The sequence below is a fragment of the Magallana gigas genome, chromosome 5 (assembly GCF_963853765.1).
Source record: "Magallana gigas chromosome 5, xbMagGiga1.1, whole genome shotgun sequence".
Classification (NCBI taxonomy): Eukaryota; Metazoa; Mollusca; class Bivalvia; order Ostreida; family Ostreidae; genus Magallana; species Magallana gigas.
In genome coordinates this window covers 12912426-12938962 of record NC_088857.1, presented here as the reverse complement: position 1 = coordinate 12938962, position 26537 = coordinate 12912426, and the positions used below count along the sequence as shown (strand labels likewise).

At 32.1% G+C, this 26537-nt stretch overlaps 1 protein-coding gene and 1 long non-coding RNA gene across 6 annotated transcripts; one reads left to right on the top strand and one right to left on the bottom strand.

The window, feature by feature from the left end:
* Positions 1-8930: 8930 nt before the first annotated feature.
* LOC105333315 (probable ATP-dependent RNA helicase DHX58) lies at positions 8931-21141 on the bottom strand. Of its 5 annotated transcripts, none has more exons than XM_034469539.2 (18): positions 20967-21141; positions 20467-20509; positions 19824-20021; positions 19504-19638; positions 19030-19371; positions 18879-18947; positions 18022-18291; positions 17781-17938; positions 15690-15871; positions 14412-14607; positions 14004-14166; positions 13378-13473; positions 13135-13286; positions 12892-13030; positions 12092-12337; positions 10521-10688; positions 9869-10127; positions 8933-9693 (listed from the first exon to the last, which is right to left on the bottom strand). In XM_034469539.2, the coding sequence occupies exons 3-18, from the start codon at positions 19996-19998 to the stop codon at positions 9309-9311; spliced, it is 3135 nt and encodes a 1044-aa protein (XP_034325430.2). In that variant the 5' UTR covers positions 19999-20021; positions 20467-20509; positions 20967-21141; the 3' UTR covers positions 8933-9308. The 5 variants fall into 5 exon arrangements, with proteins under 5 accessions (XP_065940803.1, XP_034325430.2, XP_034325043.2 ...); XM_034469152.2 differs by having other exon boundaries at positions 20472-20509; XM_066084731.1 differs by lacking the exon at positions 20967-21141 and having other exon boundaries at positions 8931-9693; positions 17781-17923; positions 20472-20597.
* A 193-nt stretch (positions 21142-21334) lies between these two features.
* Positions 21335-26194, top strand: LOC105333314 (uncharacterized). The gene is made up of 4 exons (XR_010714015.1): positions 21335-22246; positions 22466-22526; positions 24823-25008; positions 25313-26194. It is a non-coding gene; the product is annotated as an uncharacterized lncRNA (long non-coding RNA).
* Positions 26195-26537: the final 343 nt, after the last annotated feature.

Genomic DNA, 26537 nt, shown 5'->3' with positions numbered 1-26537 from the left:
GACACCGCCGATTTTATCAATAAAATTGAGACTCTCGAACTTCCAGCAGAAGTGTTACTAATTACATATGATGTAACTAGTATGATTACCAACATGGAATTCGGCGAAATACTCAGCGCCGTCAATTTACTTACAAACTTACAAAAACGCAAACAAACCACAAATCGACATCCCTTATCAAGAGAGCGAAGATCTTATCTTCTTATTTAATGCGTCTTAGAAAACAATTACGTTGAGTTCAATGGAAAATATTAAAACAAAATATAGGATGCAGTATGGGTGCAATACAATCTCCAGAAATTTCAGATACAAGAATGTATCAAATCACCAACTATATGATGTCAAAATTCAAATTCGCCAATCAAGTTCTTTACCACGGGCGATTTAGAGACGATGGTTTTATAGCCTTTAACGGCACACAAAATGAAATTCTAGAATTTTTTTTACATCGGCAATACATGTCACGAACACCTGAAATTCACGTATGAAATCTCAGAAAAAAGCGTCAATTTTCTGGACACTACTATATACAAAAGCGTGAGGGTTCAGGAAAATAACATACTTGATATTAAATCATATGTAAAACCAACAAACAATTTTCAATATCTACACAGAAAAAGCACCCAAAGCCCTTCTGTCTTTAAATGGTTTATAAAAGGCGAATACATCAGACAATACAAGGAATACCAGTGATCCTTGCATTCTATCTACAATTCTAACGGATTTCAAGACACACCTATCAAAGAGAGGTTACTCTGATAAGGAAATAGATCCCATTATTCGTACAATGGAAAACACAAATAGATAAAAATTACTTGGTGAAAACATATCTAAAATGCAAACAACGACAACCAAATGTCATGATAACCAAGTACAACCAACACTTGAATGGTCTCAAAAAGCGAATCCTGAAATACTGGAATGTCCTTAAAAATGATGAAATATGCAAAGATATTTTTTCCAATGAACCTATAATCGCCTCAATAAACACAAGAATGTCGGCGAAATGATAATTCAATCACGATTAAAATAATGTGAAAATCAAAATAGGTAGACTCCTAAGGAGGCGGGCCTTAAGAGTTAAAACCATAACTCTTACAAAAACCGCCGAAACACTCCATGCATCCATAATAACAATATCAGTGTATAACGTGTACTCATAATGTGGTCTAGAGTGTCGGGTCTTAATAAATTTACAACAAGTTTGGTTGATTGATGTCGTCTTTTATACATATATATATATATATATATATATATATATATATATATATATATATATATATATATATATAAAATCCAAAATGAGTGAAAGGTGATATCACACAGTATAAATAATCAAAAACGTAAAAGAAAATGAACAGTTCCAAAAATTCTATTCACTAGCGCTTTCTGGATTTACATCCTTCTTACGTACGTTCACCTGAAGAAGGTTGTAAATCCAGAAAGCGCTAGTGAATAGAAACTTTGGAACTGTTCATTTTCTTTTTTGATTATATATATATATATATATATATATATATATATATATATATATATATAGGATATCTATATTGTGTGATTTTATATTTGCTTTATCCAACGAGTTAAAATGGTGTATATATTCGCGAGGCTTGGCGAGCGAATATAACCATTTCAACGAGTTGGATAAAGCAAATATAAAATCACACAATTATAGATGTTCTATTTATCTCATACAATTTGATTTATATTATGAAGCTTTTGAGACAATCCTTTATATGACCCTAATTGATTTTTTTTCAAAGATTAAAAACGATGATGCAACGTTGTGTTACTGTAAATTCCTTATATTACGCGAGTACTTAATTCCGCGATCCCGCTGGTTTCTATCAAATCGCGAGAATATAAAATCGCGAACGTTGAACTTTTCTCCTTATTTCTTATAGTTTCAACTCTCAGAAAATAATGGCGAGATTTTAAAATCCGCGAAGGATGCTTCTTGCGATTTTACGCGGATATTAATTCCTCGCGTTTAATTAGGAATTTACAGTATCCGGTTATTGTGACCTTGCGCAATACAATTTAGTACGTCATTTCTGAGATAAATCTAACTGTTTTAATGTAAAGAATCACTGAAATAAACCTTGAAATGATTTTTTAGCTCTAAATAATTTTTCTTACAGCTTAATCATTTGATTAAATGGAAATACTGATCAGAAGATTTGAATTATCAAGTTTGTTGACATACTCAAAGTTGCGAATGCACGTTAGTTTGAATTGACTCGAACAAGGAACAGTTGTTGATGTTTTATAACACAAACACCAGCTTCATGATTAGGGATTGAAAATAGTGAATAAGGATGCTTACTGGTGGTGGAATCAAAGTCTTATAAAACATTAGGCCTATTTCGGTAAGGTCTTGTATATAAACACAATTTGCACAACCAGTAACGTTACGCTCTGTTTCCATTGCGTCGTCAGGATGAACTCTTTGATGGTTAACGTAATTTGCAGTTTTATAAACTACACAAAGCAAATTGAAAGTTTGAATGGGGCTAAACTTATCAAAAATCTTGACAAACAAGACAAAAAGGTCTTTTGGTTACAGTTATGTATAAAAAGAGCTGAGCCCCCCCCCCCTCAATAGCCCGGGTTCCGACGCATATGCTAGGCAGTTATGTGTTTTCCTTCATATTTGAAAGTAATTGAAGTCTTTGACAAATCCATTTTATATCACTTTTTGTAAAATTTATAGCAAATCTTCGAGAATAGGTCACTGAAGCGTTGAAGCGAGGGGCTGTGTCAAAAGTAGTTCCGACCGGAAGTATTTGATATAGCATCACCCGTGTGATATAGCAAAGGTTTATCACACGGGTAATATACACCACACGTATGAGATAAAAAAAAAAAAAAAAAAAAAATATATATATATATATATATATATATATATATATATATATATATATATATATATATATATATATATATATATATATATATATATAATGTTCATGAAACATGAAATATTGCACAGAATTAGATACATTAATTTTAAAATAAGTTTAATTTCTTAAAGCACATGTTTTGTTTTTGGAAAATATAGTACACTTCGGATTAATTAATTACAAAGACATCTATTAAGAAACTCAGCATATTGTTTGTAATATAACAGAAACCAGTGTTGTAATTTTCGTTACAATGTGCAAAATGTATCAATTTTAATTAAATTCTTTATGAAACTTTTTTTTTCTTGTAAATGATAAAAAATTTAAAATAGAAATAGCAACTTAAACATCAACAAAACCATATTAGCTCAAAGTAACATAGTTAAACTGTTTTTGAATCAATTTTAAGAAATGTCCGTTACCTAAATATTATCGCTTTTTTTCCCAAAGTTCATTATCATATGGGTTGAATATGTCCATGCTTGCCTGTCCTGGTAATAAGACGTGCAGCAGTGTTCTGAACCCTCTGGAGTTTGATTATGTAGATGCTATTTATGTTGTATAGGAGCGCATTTCCATAGTTCAGCCGCGACATAAAACACAGAGTGGACAAGTGTTTTGTATGCTGCGTCCGTGAGAAAGTGCCGAATGCGTCCTATATATAATGTGTGTGTGTGTGTGTGTGTGTGTGTGTGTGTGTGTGTGTGTGTGTGTGTGTGTGTGTCTTTTTTGGAGTAATTCTCACTTTCATTTACATTTCTAATCACGTCTCTTTCCAAAAATATATAAATATTTATTTAAACATTCATATATAAGTCAATAGTATGAATTAACAATGTCTACCAGTACGATTTTAATGTTTAATTCCAAGATATGTTTTACAGGCCCTGTCTTGTTTATTTCAACTTTTCCACCTAGCTCTGCATTCTTCTACTTATCCAATATCATATATATGTACCACATCACTGCATATGAATACTTTTCAACTCGCTGTTGACGAAAAAAGAAGACTTACTTAATCACAATGATCATGACATAACATTACAAAATGAGACATTTGTTGCATTTATTTCACTGTTCGGTTTTTTTGTTTCTTCTATGCTGCTTTGAAACCTTATCTATACTCTAGCTGTGCATGTTTATCCACATAATTTTCTTAAACAATTCGATATTGATAAATACCTAAGAGTTAAATAATGTTCATTCAAAAGTATGAAAAAGTCCAAAGAACTTTTTAAAAAGTCTCCTTAACTTGTCAGGTTTCAAAATACATCTTTAAAAAGTTTACGAGGATTTTGTATCGCTAAAGTCATACATATGCAAGGATAATACATTAAACAAGAGGTCAATTGGCCTTAACGGTCACCTAATTACAATATAACCCATACACAAACTTGTCGAGGAGTCTCATATATGCATTTAATTCATTAGGTTTCATTCTGGAGTAGAAAAATTATAAATTATAATGACGACCACCTCCCTGCCTAAAATCTTTCAAAAAGAACTGTGAAACCTATAATTTTGGCGAAAAACTTAAAGATCTTGTCTACAAAATCATGAATTCAGTTTTCCTTTCAGGTGTGTGGGATTTAAAAAGATAACACCTTTACATCCATTTTGGCCCTGCCCTAGAGACAAAACCCATACTCACTCCAGGGGACATGAAAATGAAACTTTCAGTAGAGGACTTCCTGGTAAACCTAATTATAAGTCAGTTTTTATACAGATGTGTTAGAATAGAGAAGAACATTTTTAAACATTGAATGCATTAACACTATATTGCCCCCCCCCCGGGTCATGTCCTGAACCCCTGACCCAGATTTTTTAAGATTTAAAACATTTTTACTATATGGCCATATTAGCCCCACCCTAGAGCCTGAACCCTAACAAAGGGGTCATGAATTTCACAATTTTGGTAGAGGGCTCCATGGACATTATAACCAGGCATTTAGTTTTTAACAAATATATATGGGAGTAGAGAAGAAAATTTTCTAAGATTTAATACATGTTTACCATATGGCCATATTGACCCCACCCTAGAGCCTGAACCCTTGACCCAGGGGTCATGAATTTGACAATTTTTGTAGAGAGCTTCATGGACATCATAATCATGCATTTAGTTTTTAACAAATATACGGGAGTAGAGAAAAATATTTTCTAAGATTTAATACATTTTTACTATATGGTCATATTGGCCCCGCCCTAGAGCCAGAATCCCCTGACCCAGGGGCCATGAATTTCACAATTTTAGTAGAGGGCTTCATGGACATCATAACTAGGCAAACCTTTTCCTCACATGTGTGGGAGCAGAGAAGAAGATTTGTGAAAAATTTGCTTTTTTTGCTTATTTGGTGCCACATGTGGTGCCCCGGGGGTGGTAGAGCCATGAATTTCACACTTAAGATACCTCTTATCATAGAGATGCCTCACACCAAAAGTGGTAACAGTCAGCCTTGTAGTTTTTAAGAAGAAGTTTAAAATGTAAAATTGTTAACGCACGACGACGGAAGAGTGACTTGTAATTCTGAATAGTTAATATTTCAGATCTTTGATTGTTTCTCTTTTGATGATTTCAATTGTACTTTTTTTAGCATGTGTTTTTGTTAAAAATCGTCAAAAGTGAGAGAAAGGATAACTTAGGCTTGGGAAACTACATGAATTCATTTGATTATAAATATGTTTCCTCGAAAAAAATTGTCTTCATACTTCCACAACATTGCTCCAAGACAACGTCAGTATGTCACCTCTATGAGACTAAATATGTTTATATATTAATATCAGACTACATAACATATTATCTGTTGTTTAATACCACCAGCGTATTGGGAGTAGATTGGGAATTATGCGCGACCTCATACTATAAGGGAGATAAGTAAACAATCGTATTTATACACTTAATAACACATAAACATAACTGTGTATAAAGAAGGTAAAAAAGGATTCGGCTACAAATTTGTATGTCTATTTTTCAAAATACCAATATTTGCAAGTTGTAGATATTGAAAAAAATTACAAGAGAACTATGTTCTTTCAACAATCAATCGACTTCTTCTGGTGCATAGTGAAGAACCCCTGCACGTATACGTAAACAGCAATAATGTTTAATCATACAATGAGAAAAAGTGTTTTTAATAATGTAAACATCATAAAGAATAACTATTCAATTTTAGGTTTAAGACGGTTATAAATCAATAACTGTTAATAAAGGAAAACACTACATATTCATTTCTTGAAGAACTACAAACATTATTCAGGCAGAAAGATTTTTTTCAAAGGAAAATATCAACAATTTACCAACAGTAATACTGAAAGTAACAAATAAAACTATTTTATGCTTATTATTCATACAATATACATGTTAATTTCATCATCATTCATTGAAATTGCTTCCCGAGGAAATAGCTGATATTTTTTTGTAGTTTATATATGAACAGTATCCTGTGGAGTCATTTAAATTCGTGGGGGTCAATTTTCGTGGATTGTGGGAATTTGCTTATTCGTGGGGATGTCATTTGGTGGATTTGTCGATTTTTAGTATCAGTAAGATAACAAACTCTTTCAAAATTTGTTTTTGTCAAGGATGTAAATTCATGGGGATAACTACCCACGAATACCACGAAAATTGAGCCACCACGAATTTTAATGATTCCAAAGTATTTTGATAACCTACGATGTATGTACCTGTAGATGCATCAAATAAATATTAAATGCAAGTAATACTGAAAATCGTAGCCGATTAAACTCACTGATACAAATGCACAATTATAAACTTAATTTGTGATTTTCTTTTTAAAGTGAAGATATGTTATTGATACATCGTTTTTAACTACAAGAATGATGACACATTAGAGTTTAGGTAAGTCTGTAATTACAACTGATTTGATAAATACAAATTATTATTTTTAAATACCGAGTACAGAAAGTGTAACTTATCATAGTATATGTACAAGTATAAAATACATTATATTGCGCTAAAATACAAAACATCGCGAAATGATTGAAAACAAAAATGTATTAATTTTGTTTTATAACCCGTAAAATTCATTTCAATTGAAATGCACAATGACAAAGAGTGACAAAGGTAAGAAAATTGGATGTACACCGACCCAGTAAATTCAAAATTTTCAAAATAATAAAAGTAATAAAATAACATATATTGTGGACTACTTAATTACTTAAAATGGTATATATTGATTATTATTTTGAGCACATTATACAAGTCATGTACTTCAACCAAAATAATACCGAGTAAGCCCGCTTTAAATTAAACGTTATACATGTATTATACGGATAATTTATCTAAGATTTTCATGTGTATTTGACACTAAATAATACTCCTTGCGCTGGTGTTCCAGAAAATCATATTTTCATGAAGAATTTTATTTTTAACGAAAATGTATTTTTCTACTTAAATGACAGAAACATCATGGTTTTTAAATCTAGTTACGCCGCTTTATGAAATGCAAAATACGCCCGACTAAGTTTCGGTGTAAGTCCTCGGTCTAGACTAAAATTAGGCCCAAAATTTAGACCTCTTTATGAAACGAGCCCCAGTTTCTTAGATCTAGAAAGCTTTACTTTTTTCACTCTTACCCTCAGGACGTTATAATGTGATGATGTAAACCTTGCACATTTGACTTCGTTATGACTTCATTTTCTGATAGTATTATCTTTTTTGTATCACATTTAATTCACTACAATCGATTATTTACTATATAATTTTGAGTACCTCTGCTGAGTGGTTACAAAATTGGGGAAAAAACAACATATGAAAAAAAAATTCCATTGAGGTAATATTCAAAATGATATTTCTGACAATCATCGTTATAATTTAGAAGGAAAGCGGAATAAAAAAATACATCGTGTTTAACTCCTTCAGGATTATGTTGGCAATGACAAAGCTACGCTCCAGTAAACAGTCAATTGTGTCCCGTGTTCGGCATTGCATAGATACAGAAAGATGTGTATCCATTTTTATTCAGTATCATCATGAAAAGGTTTTAATTTCGTTTAGTCTTTGCATTCTTCCAGTTTGACCAAAGATGATTGAAGCAAAATATCAAAGATCTCTGACCTAGCCATCAGTTCATGGCCATCAACTATTTTGATTTGGTTTTATTACTTGATTATAAAAGTATGAAAAACAGTATCTTTGTAATTTTTCCCATAAAAGAATCAAAATTAAGAATTTTGATGAAGATATTTTTAAAATCTTAAAACAATCTACACTTCAAATATTCGTAATAATTACTATGAATAGTCAAATAAAATCCATAATCCTTTGAAATATATAAAATATTTAGTTATACACTCTTTAAAGCCTTCTTGTCACCTATTACCTAGGTTTAGAAAAACAAATGTCCCTTTCTGTATACGTGTTTCAAATAAAAGAATTAACAACAATTCAAAAAACAATTTGTATTTATTGCATTAAACTTTTTAAAATGCAAAGCCTTTTGGTGAGTCAAAACATACTCTAAATACCAAATATAGGATTTGATGTACAATTAAAATTAATATACTAGTACATGTACTAGTATATGTTTCTTCATTCTTGCAATATACTGTTCGTCCTTGCTACATTGAGCTATACCAGCCTCCGAAGTTATAAGACTTTCTTGAGTACGATCTCATACTCAAAATCGTACTCCGTGCTCCAGATTGTACTCATACTTAAGGTATCGAGGTTATAAAACTTTTTCGTACTCGTACCCCGGCTGAGTACAAAACGGCGATTTTCTGAGTAATCTATGGAGCTTTCTCAAAGTTGTACTCAAGACACTTAATCTAAATAAAATGTAGTGCAAACATTATATAAATAGTGCCTGTTTGGGAGGGTAACTGTTGAAATTGACACCCCGGGAAAACAATTGTCAACCTCCGCTTTGCGTCGGTTGACAATGGTTTTCGAGGGGTGTAAATTTTTTGCTGAAATTGACACCCCGAGAAAACTGTTGTCAACCGACGCAAAGCGGAGGTTGACAATGGTTTTCGAGGGGTGTCAATTTCAACAGTTGCCCTCCCAAACAGGCACTATTTTTTTTATTATACTGAATGTCTTATTTTAAAAAAAATTTACTTCTTTTATATGGAAATGAAGTGAATTCTACAGCAAACTGTACGCGCATAATCTAGGCGCATGTAACAATTCGTTGTGTTACACGTTGCCAAGTGTGTTTCTAACGCTGAGGGTAATAGAACGGATTACCAACTGCGTCTAAACCAATCAGATTTCAGTATATAACATGAACGTATAATAAATTATATTGTTAGATATTGTAATATTTCTGTAGTATACGCTATAATTTAATCATAATTACATGTATATAAATTATATTATTATTGTCACCAAAAAAGGGCAACGTTTCGCACTTAATTGACATGTCCGTAGTGGTACAGTAATGGTCAGTCCATATCGACCAGCTTTCCCGACTCTGAAATCCTCTTGAAGTCTCTCGTAGATAAGGGGCTGACAGTGAAATACTCTTCTTCCACCTTCTTCCATTGTTTTAGGCGAAGTAACTCTTTCTTATCATCTTCTATCTTAATCGCTTTGATTTGCAGCATTGGAAAATGGATACCTCTGTGTAGAGCGACGTTTCCAATTTTCTCCCCACATTTGCACTTCACAATACCCACACCTATCTTAATCTTCTTGTTCTCAAAAATGATATCTTCACTTTTCTCGCAAGTGACATGATTCTTTAATTTCTCGCTCACACACGCAAAGTGAAATCCTATTTTCTTCATTTCGTTGGAAAGGCACATATACTGGTTACATTTTAAGCATCTGCAATAAGAGTTATCATGAAAATAAAGGACTCCTTAAAAATATCCACTTAATATTACCGACTTGAGGTATTAATGATTCAACAGTTTAAAAACAACTTACAAATCATAAAAATCTTTCCCTAACGTCAAATTTTAAATAACTTGAATATAAATTCAACATGATAATGAAGTACCGGAGAACACATTGCCGTTGTGCATTCGTTCTCGAGCCCTGATTGTGCACTGCAGCATCTCTTTCTCTTTTTGCCTGACGTTGCAACTCTTGTTTTTCCATTTGGTATTTTTCATTCTCAGCCTGAATTTCTTCTTGAACAAAATTCATTGCCTCTTCCATCATTGGTTCTTGTAAAGAATTCGTCAATTCTCTCTCTGCAACACATTTGTTCTCCGATGCCAAAATGAAAAACCTACTGTTTACTGCCCTGCCTCTTCCTTTGTAAAATATGAAAAATACGGGAAATTTATTTTGTATATTGTGAGGTCAGTATCTGCCCTATCTTAACACTCCCAAAACATTTGGCTATATTTATTAATATCTAAAATAGTTTTTGAATAGCACCGGTATACATTGTTCCTCCTGTTCAAAAATAAAAAGCGACATATTTGACCCGTAGGAGCCAAAATGCCCTTTGTCTATTGGATTAAACAATTCATTATGTTTACGTTTTTATTTTTTAAGGTAAAAATTAAAGATACATTTATGTGGACAATAAAAGGATAAAAGTGTGTTTTATATAATTCTTTATGCACATTGAATGCAAATGCCCTATCACCATGTCAAAGGTCAAATATAATTAAAATGGTAAGATTAATGAAACACTGTACCTTTGGCTTGGATCTGCGATATCAAATTTCCGGCGTAGTCATATTTAACTACAAGATTGCATTCTTTGATATCCAAACCCTCTTCTGCTATGGTCGTGGCTACAATCACTTTAAAGTCTCCTTTGGTGAATAATTCAATCGTTTCCCTTTGTTTGCTTTTGGTGCTTCCTGGAGCGAAAAGGTGATTAAAACTAAATTTGCTATCTATTCATACGTTTTTTTTTAAATAAATATTCATTTATACTTTAATCAACAAAAAAGAAACTTACACAAACTCATAAATTGCAATTGAAAACAAAATAGCTGGAATTTTTGCTAAAAACCTAAAATTAATAAGTCAGTGGTAATTTAATAAACAATGACACTTTTTTTCTAGGCCAATTTCCTGTAAATTCGGAAAAATAAATCCATAACAGAATTGAACAAACTTCATTTGGACATGTTAGTCTCACAAGAAAATAAACATGCATTTTAATTCCGTGAGCATAAATCTATCAGCAATGTGAACGTGTTAGTGTGTTGTAAAATACTATTGTCAACTTACTGTCGGCCGAATTATCCTTTACAGTTGCAAACAGAACGGACCTAATACTAAAATGGTAAGGTCAATTCTAAATGGTTAACCGATTACTCCGTAGGAACGATGATAACCGGTTACAAAATCAGTAATCAGTAACTACAATTTATATTTTAACGCACTTTCAAATCAAATCTTGTTTTTTTTTTGTTTTTTTTTTATTTTTGTCTTTCATTGTTATTATCTATTCAAGTTAACTTGATGATCGTTAAGACCCCTGGGCTGAGCTCTGCGAAGACAATTGGTCAGTAGATGTTAATAATAATGATTGCTATAACTTCAAGTCACTGCGATGTCTGTTCAGCTTTTCACAAAACATTAATAAATAATATTAATTTCACTGTTGAGTACTGTACCTATTTTCAATGTGTTTATTTTACTATTCAACACAACATCATTTTTTGATAGATAAAATGCAATTGTTTAAAAGGGTAGATACATATTACATCCTGTAAACGTAATATATTTTGCGTGTACGATATTTGGCGGAAAACAGTTTTTAAACAAGTTGGCGTGGATTTAAATTAGCGTATTCCTGAATGAGACCATTCTTATACATATATGCATTTCATTTAGCGATGTACTTGAATTAGCGGAAGCCGCATTCCGCCAAAAACGCCGAAAAGAATACACAGCCAAATGTAATACATTTACAGTATTACATATAACAGAAGAACAATCATTCGAAATTGCGATCTGTAACTCGTCATGGACAGACTTTGTTTTGGGAACTGACTGCAAAATGGTGGTCAGGAAAAGTATTTCATGGCTGTTTGTTCGATGTTGAAGATTTTTAAAAATTATTATTTTTTCTAACAATTATCTAAAATAACACGTCAAAAAAATTTGTTTCTTATACGAGTCATTGGTTAAACGGTCGAATCGATTAGTGAATAGCCAATTAAACATTTAGCAATCGATTGCCATCCCTACTAGAATCAATATAATTTTAAAATGGATGTCTTCAATTCGTAACAACTCTCAAAAATCATACCCCCATCTGTCCCACGAGCCTGGGCCCCCGTGTATTTTCTGGCCTTTATTTCTTTTAGTTCATCTGTCTCTTTCATCCATGATGCAATGATGTCAGCGACCACTCTTGTGCGTACGAACACTATTCCTCTCATATTGCTTTCCTCTCGGTGTGTCTCAAGAATGATTTCCTTAAGCTTCATCAGAAGGGGATTTTCTTCACATTTTTGATCGTCTGTGGCACAAATGTTTAACTCTTCTCTCACATCTACGGGTACAAAATTAGTTATAAATACTGATATAGAAGCTCTATTCAGCATCTTATTACATAAAATTCTTTTTATCATGTATTTCTTTGTAGAAATCTCTTTATCTAAATAATACTGCAAAACTATAAATGTATTCACAATCATCAATGGAAATTTTAATCACAAGCATTCAGGGAATGTTTAAAACAGTCTAATGTGAAAACACAATCTACAAATTAAAAGGAACTTTTAAAAAGAGTAGTACTCTAGTATCTTTAAAATGTTTTACCTATTCCTTAAAAACTACACACTGACAAAAATATAATAAAGATGATTCTTTCTAAACAACCTAAGAAGTTAGATATTATATATATATATATATATATATATATATATATATATATATATATATATATATATATATATATATATAGTTATGGTAATCAATAGGCACTTAATTTTCATTTTTTTTTTATACCGGCACACTTTTTACAGATTGTTAAAAAAAATTCCAATAAGACCGAAAGCCTTTTTTTCTTATAAGATGGTCATGATCATTGAAAATGATACTGACTTTCGAAGAGAGTCCTCGCCCGGATTTCGATTTCAGTGCCCGTGTCTGATATTTGAAGATCCTGAATATTTTGTAGAATATAGCATAGAGCATCACTCGCTCTGGCATTGGAGTGAATAATTAACGCTTCATTGTAAATCTGAAAGGTAAAATATGTGAAGGCATATAACTCCATACAAAGCAGATAAGTCGAATAAATGTACATAAACATTTACATAATCAAGTATGTTAAGCATCATGAACCTCTAAATATTTTCTGATAGTGAATAAGAAAGGGCTAAGATCACGATCTGCCCTAACTCCAGCATCCATAAGACTGGTCTGTAGCCATTGGGTATATTCTTCATTGCCCTTGGTAGAAGGAGGACTAAGAGCATTTTTGTCCGGTAGTTTATCTACAGAGAGAATCAGAAGAAAGATATATACTCTGTAGATAGATAGATTTTCTTCTTAATATGTTCCGTAGTTAATGAATTATCAATTTACCATTTGCTAATGCCAGACAATCTTCTGTTTTCACCATTAAGTCTTTGATAATCGCTCCAAATTGATCAATCTTTCTTTTTGGTATTTTCATGATAGCTTGAAAAGAGACAATAATCTGTTTAAAACGGTTAAATTAAGATTATTTAACGCTTCTTATTTAGTGAAAAAAATACAAATGTTTTAATCAGGTTTTACGTGTTCATATACTTTATAGTGCTTAAAACATACGATGCAGTGGACCTAGATTTGGTGGGAGTAATTCTTCTTTAAAAAAAAAAACCATGTGTCAAGTTTATTGAACATACCGTGGATCTCAGGTTCATTTCTTTAAAATTAGGTATACTGACTGTTAAAAACATTTTATTTCAATGTATCTATATACTTGAATAAAATACTTCTTAAATTAATTAAATCAAATTAAAAACATTTTATTCACCAAATAAATTTGGATAAAAATACTTGAACATTCCAATAAATAGCTAGAGTTTAAATCAATTAACGATATTATTTATTTTATGACATATATAGTATAAAGTATATATGACAAATATAGTTATATCTTTCGAGCATGCTTCATATTAAATACACTAGTGTGATAGTTGTAAACGGAAAATTGCAAAACCTACTGTTATCCGGGGTATTCATCTTAGTAACCAATTCGAAATAGTTTTCTTTTACAGACACCAGTGCATCTGCGTCTAAATTAGCCATCATTGTTTTGATATGGTTAACAACCTGTCCTTGCGTGTTCGCTTTTCCCACTCCAATAGAGGCCGTAAATCCAACTATCTATTAAAGTATTTTATATCTCTAATTTACTTTAAAACATTCTTTGCAACTCGATTTCTTTCAATGATGATAAATACGCGTACATGTACTTGTAAATTTTGAAAAAGTGCATAATCGAAGAAGGAAGAGATCCAATTCGTTAAAAAAAATACCGAGTAATTGAACGATTGAGAGTGTAACTTTTAAAGCAAACACAATTGCTCCTTACAACTTTCCTTGAGAGTTAAATGAATATTTATACATACCTGGGGGAGAAAGATCCGTTCCTCTGGATCTTCCAGCTTCTTGTCATGGTAAGGAATCATCGTTTTATAGAAGGAATGACCACCATGACAATGGTGACATTCGTCAAAGATAATCAGAGAAAATGATTCAATTCGCAAATTTCTTTTATCCATTGCATTTACCAGCATCTGCGCTGTTATGACAAATACATCAAATCTGCAAAGAAGAAAAAGATTTTTTCCGTGCCTCCTATTACTTTTTTAAACAAAATTTTAATGAATATAAGTGTTTAAAGGTCAACAGATTGCTATTCTACACTAATATTTCCAAAACCAAATAATTGTACACCCATTTAATCTTGTATAAGTTAAAGAAAATCACGCAAGGCCCGGCATGACTGTTAAAATTTGGTTAACCTGAAGTCAGTCACAGTAAAAAATAATTTTACAACGTTACTGAAATCATACCCAACTATAATCCTTCAGAAATCTTCGCAAAAGGACTATTGAATCATTTAATTTTCGTAGATCGTGGATTATTTCCTCATTCGTGGAAATGTAATTTCGTGGGATGCGCCGGTTATAGTTTCAGTAGGAAAAACTATCTCTTTTAAATTTTGTTTTTGTCGAGGTTGTGATTTCGTTTGGGAGGGCTACCCACGAATACCACGAAACTTGTGCCATCAGGAATTCTCATGATTCCACAGTAAACTAAAATAGTGCTACACTTATGCAGCTAATGCTATATGTAAATTAAAAGTTTATAGGTTTTTTTAACTATTATTTATGTTAAAATAACCTAAGATTTTTCATATACATTTGCTTCGTCGATTTAATTTGGTTAAATATCTTACTTTTTTTAGTAAAAGATGAATTTTTTTTATCAAAAACAAGTTTACAAAAGAGAATAATATTTTATTTATTTGTAAAAAAAAAAAAAAAACGACATCTTTAGTTAGCCCTGTTTCCATTTTTCATTATATTTCCCACCAAGAGGAACATTAATTTTGTTTTAACGAACTTAAAAAAGTCCTTCCAGTTACAAATATCTCGCGTCAGGATTGAATGAAGTTGCACGGGTTTCAAATTGAAAACAAGTCGAAAATGTAAAAGGGCAGAAAAACCAGGTGATAAAAAGATTTCGAATCATGTGGGCTTAAAGCCTATCTTACATACACGTAAATGTTGTTACCGTTGCAGTCTGTCACATCGTCAGCTAAATACATGTATCAGGGACAATGGTGTGAAATAGAATAAACGTCGGTACTATACAGACCTAGAACACAAATATTAACTTACTGCGAAAGAAGAACAGCAAGGTCTTTGAAATCCTCGTCACGCATGGTGTCTCCAGATACAACTTTCAATTTACAGGTCACGTGACGGTTGATTGTCTCAGACTGTTGGGTGGCCAAATTATTTTTTTCCACAACAAACGCAATTTTTTTCTCTCTTTGAATTTCTCTGTTTTTGAGGTGATGCTTAAAAAGAAACAGAAAAGAGATCAACATTTTATTGTTTTTTTTATTTAACTTTAAGCGTTACTTCTTTCATTATTTTGTAATATTTATATGTTTCTACTGGAGGCTTGGCCTCCTTTCGATAGTCAGATAAGAATTAAATTCATGATAAAGCTATGGAACATGATAACGATACACACTCTGTATTAAAGAAAAGGTATGTAAAATGCGCTCCATATCAGCATTAGGCTTATTTTACAAGGTTTAAAGGTCAAGACTCAGGGGTCGCTTTAAAGTATGATTGGATATAATTTATTTACCCAAATATGTGGTATTATTCTCTCTCTCTCTCTCTCTCTCTCTCTCTCTCTCTCTCTCTCTCTCTCATTCCTCTTTTGACATCTCTTGGGTTTTTTCCTAAATATGCCTTGACTTTTAAGTGTATTAATAATAGGAGCATCTGTCACCCAAAACCTTATGGGTATGTAAATCTGGGAAATGTTGGTTTAAGACACCGAAGAGAATAGCAAGTTTAAGAGTCTATAGAATTTGACGAGAAAAAGGAAGAGTAAGGTAAGTTTAATAGACTTAATGTTCTTATGAACCGCAATGGAATGATAGATTTCTTAAGACGCAGCACAGAGTGAGGTTGTACAGTGTATTATAATTTGTTCCTAGTTACCGTTTCCGTAAATTTTGCAAAATTTTTGTCTATTCATAAATAGTTTCGTGTCCGAAGTTCATTCAGTCTCTAGAATTAAAAACGTCAAAATGTTATTTATTTTGAAACTCATCATCAATCGCTTCCAATTCAGGTTTGAATACGTAACCGTCTAAAAATAAAACATCTATGGGTATTTAGCTTTGCAAACTACAGTACACTTTTGACTTTTATTTCTGTCTCAAAAAGTGAAGGAAACAGCGACCTAGGACAGGCTATTATATTTAATCTAACATTTCAGTCGTTATTGCGAAATTGCACAAAAAGTTAAGAATAAACAAATGCTTTTATTGTCGAATAGAATGGGCTATTCAAAATTCATCTAAACTACAATTTTGTAATGTTGTAATGAAAAAAAAACAGCCTTAAGGTAATCGTTAACATTTAAAGGGGCATAGTCACGATTTTGGTCTAATTTTTTTCTGTTTTTATTATATACAATGCTTTATGAATGCATTTCTAATGATCAAATGAAATTTGGTTGCTCGTCGATGAGTTTTAAGCAACATACAAAGCTCACAATTCTTCGTCATGTAAACAAGGCTCGTGCCCTGTTTTTGTTTACATAGGTTCAATATGCCAGTAAAAATCTTTTTCAAGATGTTTTGTCTATATTCCTATTCTTTTTAAGCATAAATAAACAGTTCCTAACCATAAAAACATTCATTTCAGGTCTAAAACTGGAATTTTCACTCAACATTCAAAATGTAAACAAAAGCTTCGTTTACATAGCAGGGAATTTTAAGCTCTGAAACTCGCTTATAACTCAACAAATGACACTCAAATTTTGGTTGCCAACTAAACATGCCTTACTGAAGCATTATAAACATAAAAATCGAAAAAATGATTTTTGCCCAAAATCGTGACCATGCCCCTTTAAATCTGTAAGATATAAATCTAACCAATAAGCAACCGTTTAAAATCTGATAAAACATGGAAAAGTAATTGCAATAAATAAATGATCATATTAAGAAGACTGGTTGACCAACAAACTACCCATCACAATCTACTATGAAATTATATTATTGTTCTTTTAGCCGTAATAAAAATTCCATATATTATTGCTTAAAAAGCTGATTATGTTCCTTTACTTTTATATAACCTATCCCTTCAGAGAAAATTAATATAAAAATGGCCAAGACCATCCAACCCCCTTAAGTTGTAAATTTAAAATAAACAAAAAAATTATGAACAACGTGCTGCAAATACCTTGATTATTTTGACAGCTACAAATGTTTTTCCGCTTCCTGTTGGGGCTATAATAATACAGTTTTGACCTCGCTGAGCTGGCAGAGCTAATTCGTTCTGGTACTGTCTTTCTTCAAACGCTCCCAAGCTAGTCTGCACATCTTCTTCAGACACATGATCTATTTATACCGTAAATTTTGCTATATTTGTGTTAAGTGTCCAAAATATTTGTCAATAGTTAACTAAATTATTTGTGCCTTACTTTGTTCTTCCGCTGATGCATTCTGGTAGGTCCTTTTCAAATCCGTATCGACTTCCTCAGTTTCCTCAGTTTCAATGACTGATTTTGCTTCTGTGACTTCAACGCCGTCTTTATCGCAAACATTGTTTACAACAGCTTGAATTGGTTTCTCGCCATGGAAGTCCCCAGAGAACAGTTCATTGAAATTCCCTGACTCTGCTAATCTATACTCCTCCTCATCTGAGACACACTGGACAGGAAATGACCCCTCTGTATTTTTTGTTTCCTCATCTTATATTCATCATTTGTAACAGGTAAGAAATAAAAGTTAAAATAATACTTTATGCAAATTATTGAACTGCATCTATTTTTGGGTCGTATTCAATAAAGAGTTATCAAGTAAGATAAAGTAAATGCCAGAGTTGTTGTTTATTACTAGTATATAAAACAATTTAAAATGACTAAAGACGCACATAATGATAAATCGCTCGCTTAGTTCATCATCATAGGAATTCGAAATTGTTTTTGATTCACGGTCGTTCAAACACACATAAAGACACCAAATTAAAGATGATCATAAAAGCTTGCTTTCTTGTTTGCAGATATGATTGCAAAATCCATTAACAGGCAATTAAAGAGACAGTAGTAAGAGCAATATGACATCTTATAAATTTAAGATGCGAGTTTGAATGGATAAGATACTTAGCAGCAATATGAAAATAGTCATGGCAATGTAAATAAAAAACTATGCATGCATTTATTACATAAAATAAAGCACACTAATACACCTCTGTACTCTCTTAATTCTTTAGCCATTAATCACAAAAATACTTAAAATATGGTCATGATATCACTTTTGCATCATAGATGTACTTTACCCGTAGCAGTGGTTTGTTTGCAGCCTGGAGATTCAGCAGGTTTACTTTCCAACATTTCCTTATCCAAATCTACAATTTTCACAATGAATTTGCTAAAACTGATATATGCATTGAGATTTCATTTAAAACACTTAAATGGACTTTTTCCTACCTAAAGCGAACTGTCTATCAAGTCTCTCTACAAAATATGTGTATTCCTTTAGGCACAATACTTTAAGGAATGAGGTGTACCAGTTCTCAGATTTCCTCCAGATTCTGTCCAAAAGAACTATCATTCCGGCCATAGGACCATTGTTTTCCATTTCAGCCTTGATGTGTTCGGTATCTGACTGTTCGATGACTTTTTCTTGACTTTCCAACAGATCCAGTAAATCGTTTGGATTTATTTTTTCCACTAGATCCATTCTTACAGGTGAGAGAAGATTTTTATACTTTTTGTATACATCACTGTTTACCTCCTCACCCCTAAGAGCTTTTGCCACATACTGGTAGCCTATTATGATAAATAATATGAATATAAAAATTCACATGTGTATGTCATATTTGAGATAATTATCAATCTCGGTACCAAATTTCGTTTGATTAATATAATTCTTTTAAAAATATTACTGAATGCAATATGTACCTTTTTTCTCTAAGATTTCAACAAATTTTGTCCACTTATCATTTGCAACACTTTTTTCAATTAAAGACAAGAGATGTTTCATGGCCTTCGTTGAACCTTTCCTTGCCTTTAGCGCGATGATTTCCTCTCGTTCTTCTATTCAATATAAAATCAAGACCATTTCGAAATTTTTTATTGATATGATTAATCTTGTTCTCTCTCAATTTTTTCCCGAGATTCGGAGATAATTCAAAAATCATATTTTTGTTACATGTAACACTTTTTTAAAAAAGCTCTCAATTGATTCTTAACCTAACATCCAACAAAAAATAACGTGTTACCTGTGAAAATGATGTCATCAAGGTAAAACACAATGTCGTCGACCTTTACACATCGGGTAATAAGAGGTCTGTACAGTGCTACCAGCGCATGTACAGGTGTCTCGATGGAATCTAAACGGCACTCGATATTGGCCATGTAATGAAGTGAACTTTTGGGCTGCTCGTGTTCTGCCATCACAAACTTATTCTTTTTGTCTCCTTTGTAAAAATGATTTTAAAAATGGATAAAAAACTGTATAGAACTTTCTTTAAAATATAGTATTGAATATCCTGATGCTAACATGCGAATTCCATATGACATAAGCACAAATTTCTAATAATAACCCGACAAGTAATTTCTATTATAGTAAACGGGGAAAACCGGCGGTGTATAAACAATTTCAAGTCAGACTTATTAACATAACACTTAAACATATGAACAAATGAAATTTTAAAATATTTTTCGATGAAAAATCGTTAAGGTTGTCAAAAACTGCTTCAATTAAAAAAACATGCACGATTATAAACAATTTATTGGAAATTTATACATTTAGTGTTTAATCAAGAAAGATGGTGTATTAATACAGATAGATGTGTGAAAGAGACTTTGAATGAGAATAAATGTTCTTAGATAAAGTATATAGAAAATGACATTTGAAATTGCCTTACCTGGCTCAAGCTTTTAGTTTTCTGATCGCCTGGACTTCCTAAAACGAAAACGAAAGAAGTAATTCAACTTAACAAAAACAGGCTAAGCTAAAAATAAATCGATTTCTGAAAACCCATTTGCATGTATTTTTATATTTAGTAACAGAGAAACATTACGTAATAGACCAATCCACACTTTACAAAAGTTATGTCCCTTAGCCGCCATCTTTGGGGAAAAACCCATATATTTCTCACAGTAGCCTTTGTAGTTTAGAGGGCTGTAACTTCGTCATTTGACATTAGAAATCCGTTTCCGCTGTGAGTTTTATTGCCCCAAATTGGGGCAACCCACACATCGAAGGAATAAATTAAATTCCAAGAGATTTCTTCACAGGACGCCCAAATATTTGGTTGCATAAAGAAGAGAAAAGTTGTTTTTTCCCTTTTGACCTTTGGGTTGACCCCGCAAAGGGGAACAACTTTTGCAAAGTGTGGATTGGACTAATAGTGACTTACCTGGTGTGAGGTGATCGTTTATTTTGAATAGTCAAGATTCTACCCAGATAGCAAGCACATCGTTGGCCCAATCTCACAATATGGTTGTATTGTCGCCGTTGGGTTACCTATATTGGGTCAACGGTGGTTCAACACCAAATATTGATAGTTGGTGATGTATTATGGGGCCAATGTTGGGCTAACGGTTAGGTCATAAAACTCTTGTAGTTAGAAAGATGATTATCATTTGTTGCGGGATTGAAATCGGCCCTGTGTTAGCCCAATGGCATGAATCTGGCTAAGCATCATGGGTAAACAACATCCAGGCTACCTTTCGTAATATTCTACCCGCACCATTTTTCATTTGACATGAGAATAATGAGACCGACACCTTGTAGATCTGCATCCAATCTGTAAGTTTTTATATAGGTTAACATTTACAAAGCTTCATTAACGTTATAAAGTTAAACGATGTCATGTACAAATCTGTATAAAACAGATAATGGGGAATGCAGAAGCCAAGTATTTAGAGTAAAGACTGCCGAGCACATGGTCAAACCAGAGACATTGATAACATGACTGTTATTTCTAAATGTTCTTAACTAGAAAAATAGAAAAGTAAGAAATTATTTAAATACCAAATACTACAATTTTAGAGAGTGTTGGAAAAAAAACGAAGCAACGGCCGATACCATAAACAACTTGAAAGACATTGAGAATGATATCAATGGGTAAGGTATACCAAAAAGATGGGGGGGGGGGGGATTAACGGGCAAAGAAGAAAAGGAGGGAAGAGAAGACTCGGGAGATTTTTTATGGGTGTTTTCTTCATGAACTGCATAAGCAATAAAATATGTTACATTTTGATTATATTTACTCTTTTCTTTTTGCTCAGGTATTTTTGTCTGATGTTTAAAGAATACAGTGGCCCAACGAAGGCCCAGTATTGTTTGCTACATTGGCTCAACAATAAGCTGACAAATTGGTCCGATTAAGGGCCGATGAGCAAATTGCCGTTGGCCCAATGTTAATTGCTTACAATGGCCCAACCGTACAAAAGTGACGTTTGCCCAATATTAAAAGAATACAGTGGCCCAACAATGGCCCAATATTAAAAGAATACAGTGGCCCAACAATGGCCCACTATTGTCTGTTACATTGGCCCGACAATAAGCCAACAAGTTGGTCCGATTAAGGGCCGATAAGCATATTGCGGTTGTCCCAATGTTAAATGCATCCGGTGGCCCAACATAAGGAACATTGTTGGCCCAACAAAGGTCCAATGACGTCCTGCTATCTGGGTAAGACCCCAAAAATAAAAGACATTTTTATTTTATATTTTTGAAAAGATTTGATGTTTTGAAACAAACAAAGGTAAAAAAAAAAAGTTGTTCTGATTGACCTGTGATCTTCATTGACCTAAATTTAGTTTCACCGATTAGTTTAACCAATTCGCCCTCTAAATTTAATGTATTTTGCTTGATCTTTGTAGATTAAAATTTGAAAATAATTTTTTTCAGATTTTTTCAGAAGGCGTGTTTAAAACAGTTTGACTGCATAAGACGTTCAGAGAGATTTATCGTAAGCATCTTTCTAAAATTCTGCTTGCAGCCATATTCCTTATTTTATTGTTCAATATAACATGGATAAGAGATAATATCTTTGAAAATTTTATTTTCATTTAACATCATCAATGCTGAGATAGAGGCATTTTTAATTGTAAATAAAATATACCGGTACCACTATACCGTCCAGTGGCTATTTGCAAGTTAACACATGAATGGTCGATTGCAAGAAATTATCGTGGTTTTGTTTAAAAACAATTTTGACAATTTTCGGATTTTGTAACATGCTGACTTTTGACTTTTCCCCAAAATTGTTACAATTTAATTATGCATTGATCGGCAGTCGTCTGTCTGATGTGATAGAACATTGTGTATCATTTATGTGGAAACCACTTTGATTAATTTTATAACATCATGTAATCTCGATTTAAAGTTTTCTGTATGCCAACACAGCTTTGCTCCAAGACCTCGTCAATACACAACATCTAGTTGTAGAAGAAGATGTGTGTGAATGGCCTTAAAGTGTACCAAAATGGAATTATTAATTTTTTTTTAAAAAGATGAACAATACATTTTCTTAAATAGTTCAGATATCCATATTGGACTGCATAACATATAATGTGTTGTTTTGTACTACCCAAGTATGAATGGGAATTATGCGCAGGTATATGAGTATTTACTATTATGTAGATAAGGAGAAAACCGTACTCATAGAAAGTAAATGAAAAGGCTAAGATTGTGTCACAAACTGTTAAGCATGTATATGAATCTAAATATTCAACAATCTTATAATATACATCTAAAATCATGTATGTCAAAACAGCCATACTTTTAATCATACAATTTTCAAAAAGTTTAGTTTGGAGATTATGTGTACATAATTGGATATCACTGACCAGGGTTTGAGTTTATAACGAACATCAATCAACTAATAAATAACTATCATGAACTAAAAAACTAGATAGACATATCATAAAGAACGAACTGCAGACCTTAATCAGGCAGGAAGACTTTCATCAGACGAAAAAAAATCTACAATCCATCAAGAATAAACCTGAAAAAAAAAAATGAATCAAACACCTTTGTCTTGTGATCATTTATTTTTGATATTTTTTGCTACTTTCTCTAATATTTTAATAATGAATATTACTCTCGTAAGATGAACACTTGCTGATCTATGCAATTTTACTTTTTAATCTAACCTTCAGGGCTTTATGCTGTGATGATTTAAGACTTGCACATTTTGAAAGCTCTAAGATGCAGCATTTTCGGATAGTATTCCTATTAAAATCACAAAAAAAAGTTATCACGATCGATTATTTTCAGTATAAATTTGAGCACCCGTATCAAAAGGTTACACAATTGAAAAACAGAACACCAGAATAAACCTCTCTAGTGAAGTAATGTTCAAGAAATGAGATTTCTGACATTAAGTTCACTCTTCATCGTTATATTTTCTAAAGAAAGCGGAATAAAGAAATTCCATCTTGTAAAGCTACTTCAGGATTATGACATCACTGACGAACCTTATTTCAACTCCAGAAAACGTTCACTTGTGTCTTGTGCAGGACAATGCATCGATACAAAAAGTTGTGTGTCCGTTTTTTATTCAGCATCATCGTGTAAAGGTTTCAAATTCGTACACCCGTTGAATCATACAAGCCTAACCAAGATGGTCGGAACAAAATATTACGTAGCTTACTTAACCAGTAATCAGCATAAAAGTATTAACTATTTCGGTTTGTATTTTTTATTCTAATTTTTGAAAATATTGAAAGCTGACTGAAGAATGATTTATCAAAATTTTACATAGGCATTTTTTCAACATATTGTAATCTTAAAGACTGATGAAAATTATTTGAACGGTTGCACTGATTAGATTTTAATAAAATGGTCTGAATTTAAAAGCTTTTAATAAATATCTATAAATAGTCTACGGGCGCCGTTTTCGTTGTTGTTCACATTTTTCTCATTATTTAAGGGTTGAAATGCGGTGTACTTAACAAAAAATTATCATCGATTTCAAAGAAACTTCTTTGAAAAGATATTTAAAAAGGCATTTTTCATACTTTTAAAATCTATTACGAATTTTAGGGTTATCTTTCATTATATGTTTCCTTTGATTATCGTTTATTGCCTAGTTTTAGGAGCAAATTCCCTTTTTATTCTTTTCAATTTACCAAAAACTATTTGCGTATCCAATGATTGAGGTTTTTATAAAAACACACTGTATTTGACATGTGGCATTAGTTATATCCTATTTAGAAGTATACGTTTGGAAAAACGGTTTTTAAAGTTATCTTAAATTACAGAATATTGCAACAGCCTGGCTCCATTGAACTATACCTGGAATAGCACCTATAGTGTATGTTACCGTTACCACACCGAAGTTCTTCTCCCAGATCAATGCAAGGAAGAGTGCCAGTCAGAAGACTCCAGAAGTCGTGTGATGCTTTTAGACTCCGACGAAATGTTCAATTTCATCACTGCTATAACTAGTAAATAAAAAAAAACATACAACCTTTATTTTCTAATTTTCACCTACTTTTAAGATACTTTTATCAGCGTACTACAAAAGTATTACTCTGTTAATGTCAATTCCTCTTTCTATATAATTATAATCATAAGTTGTTCGGAATTCAAAGATTGTCTCTTTATTAAATTTTTTATTAGAATAAAAATCAATAGAATTTTATGATAGGTACACATAAAAGATATTGTTGATAGTTTACTATAATTATTTTGGACAAAATAAAACGCCTCCAAATAAAATATAACGTATATTGTTGAATGATATTACAGAAGAAAATATTGCTGGGCCGCTATGCCTTCAAGGATTGAGATTAGACAATAATACATTTGAGGATGATGAAGGACGACAGATAACCTACTTTAAGTGGGATGACGGAGAGCCGGACACGGGGAACTACCTTCGAACAGACAGAAATACTTATCTCCAAAAGACTGCTTCAGGGTCTGGGAGCTACAGATTCATTTGCCGCATATATTGAATGGTCATCACTAAGGCGGCGATTGAAAGGTAAAATGATGTGCACATATTGTGATTTAATTTTTAACGTTAACGTTTGTGCACTGTGATGAATGTTTATATCTTAAAATTCCACAAACAGAAAAATTGTATTGTTGTGTGAAATTCTATAATTCTATTTGTCATATTGTGAGAGAATCTCAAAGAAAGTGTTATAAGATATATTTCATACGATTATCAATTGTTATTAAAGTTAGTATTGGATTAGTTTCAATAAAGTTGATAAAATTCATTTTTTACGGTTATAGACAAAGGGTAATAGTCAATTATAAAAGTCTTTCCCGGTAAAAAAAAAAAATAGTACACGTTTTTAGTGTTTTAGATTTAATTATTCTAAAGAACTTATTTTATCGATATTTGATAATATTGTTTAGGTAGGAGTGATTTATACGTATATATAGTAAGATTTATTATTTATAGTTAGTTATCGGCCAGTCTGATTTAAGCCCGTCCCTACTTTTTCAGTAGACATCTAGTTGTGGCTGACTTTAATCAGACTAATTATCGCAAAGTTTAGCGCAAACAGTTGAGATATTATCTTGTTATTTTAGATTATTTATCAATTTTCATCAATATTTTTTGTTTCTTGCCTCTCCCTTATTAAACTAACATACACGATGGTTGTGCTATTTTCTTTACTGTGTTATTTGAGCAATTTCATAATTTCAGAAAATTAATTGTAAACTGTATTTGTTATTATTGATCACAGTTATGCATATTGTTATTTTATTGTCGAATAAATTAAAGTAAACATTAAATTAGTTTTATATTTAATTACCTTTCGTATTAACAAATAAAAGAGTCCAACACAGGTTATTGTTGCGTTCAAATTAAGAATTGTCAATATATACGAGGAATTTTTACTGTCATCCAAAAAAAGACACGGCTGATTATCGTTTTTGATTACGTTTAGTTTTGTGCTAGAGAAAGCCTTCAGGTTCGATACATCAATTCGGATTGTGCACACAAGCACTCTGA

Bases quoted from the DNA above. Each gene is read 5' to 3' on its own strand.
- LOC105333315 (XM_034469539.2), bottom strand. From the start codon at position 19,998: ATGGCAGAACACGAGCAGCCCAAAAGTTCACTTCATTACATGGCCAAT. The intron at 19,639-19,823 runs GTAACACGTTAT...TATATTGAATAG, and splicing joins TGATGACATCATTTTCACAG to AAGAACGAGAGGAAATCATC. The intron at 9,694-9,868 runs GTACTTCATTAT...CTCTTATTGCAG, and splicing joins CAACGGCAATGTGTTCTCCG to ATGCTTAAAATGTAACCAGT.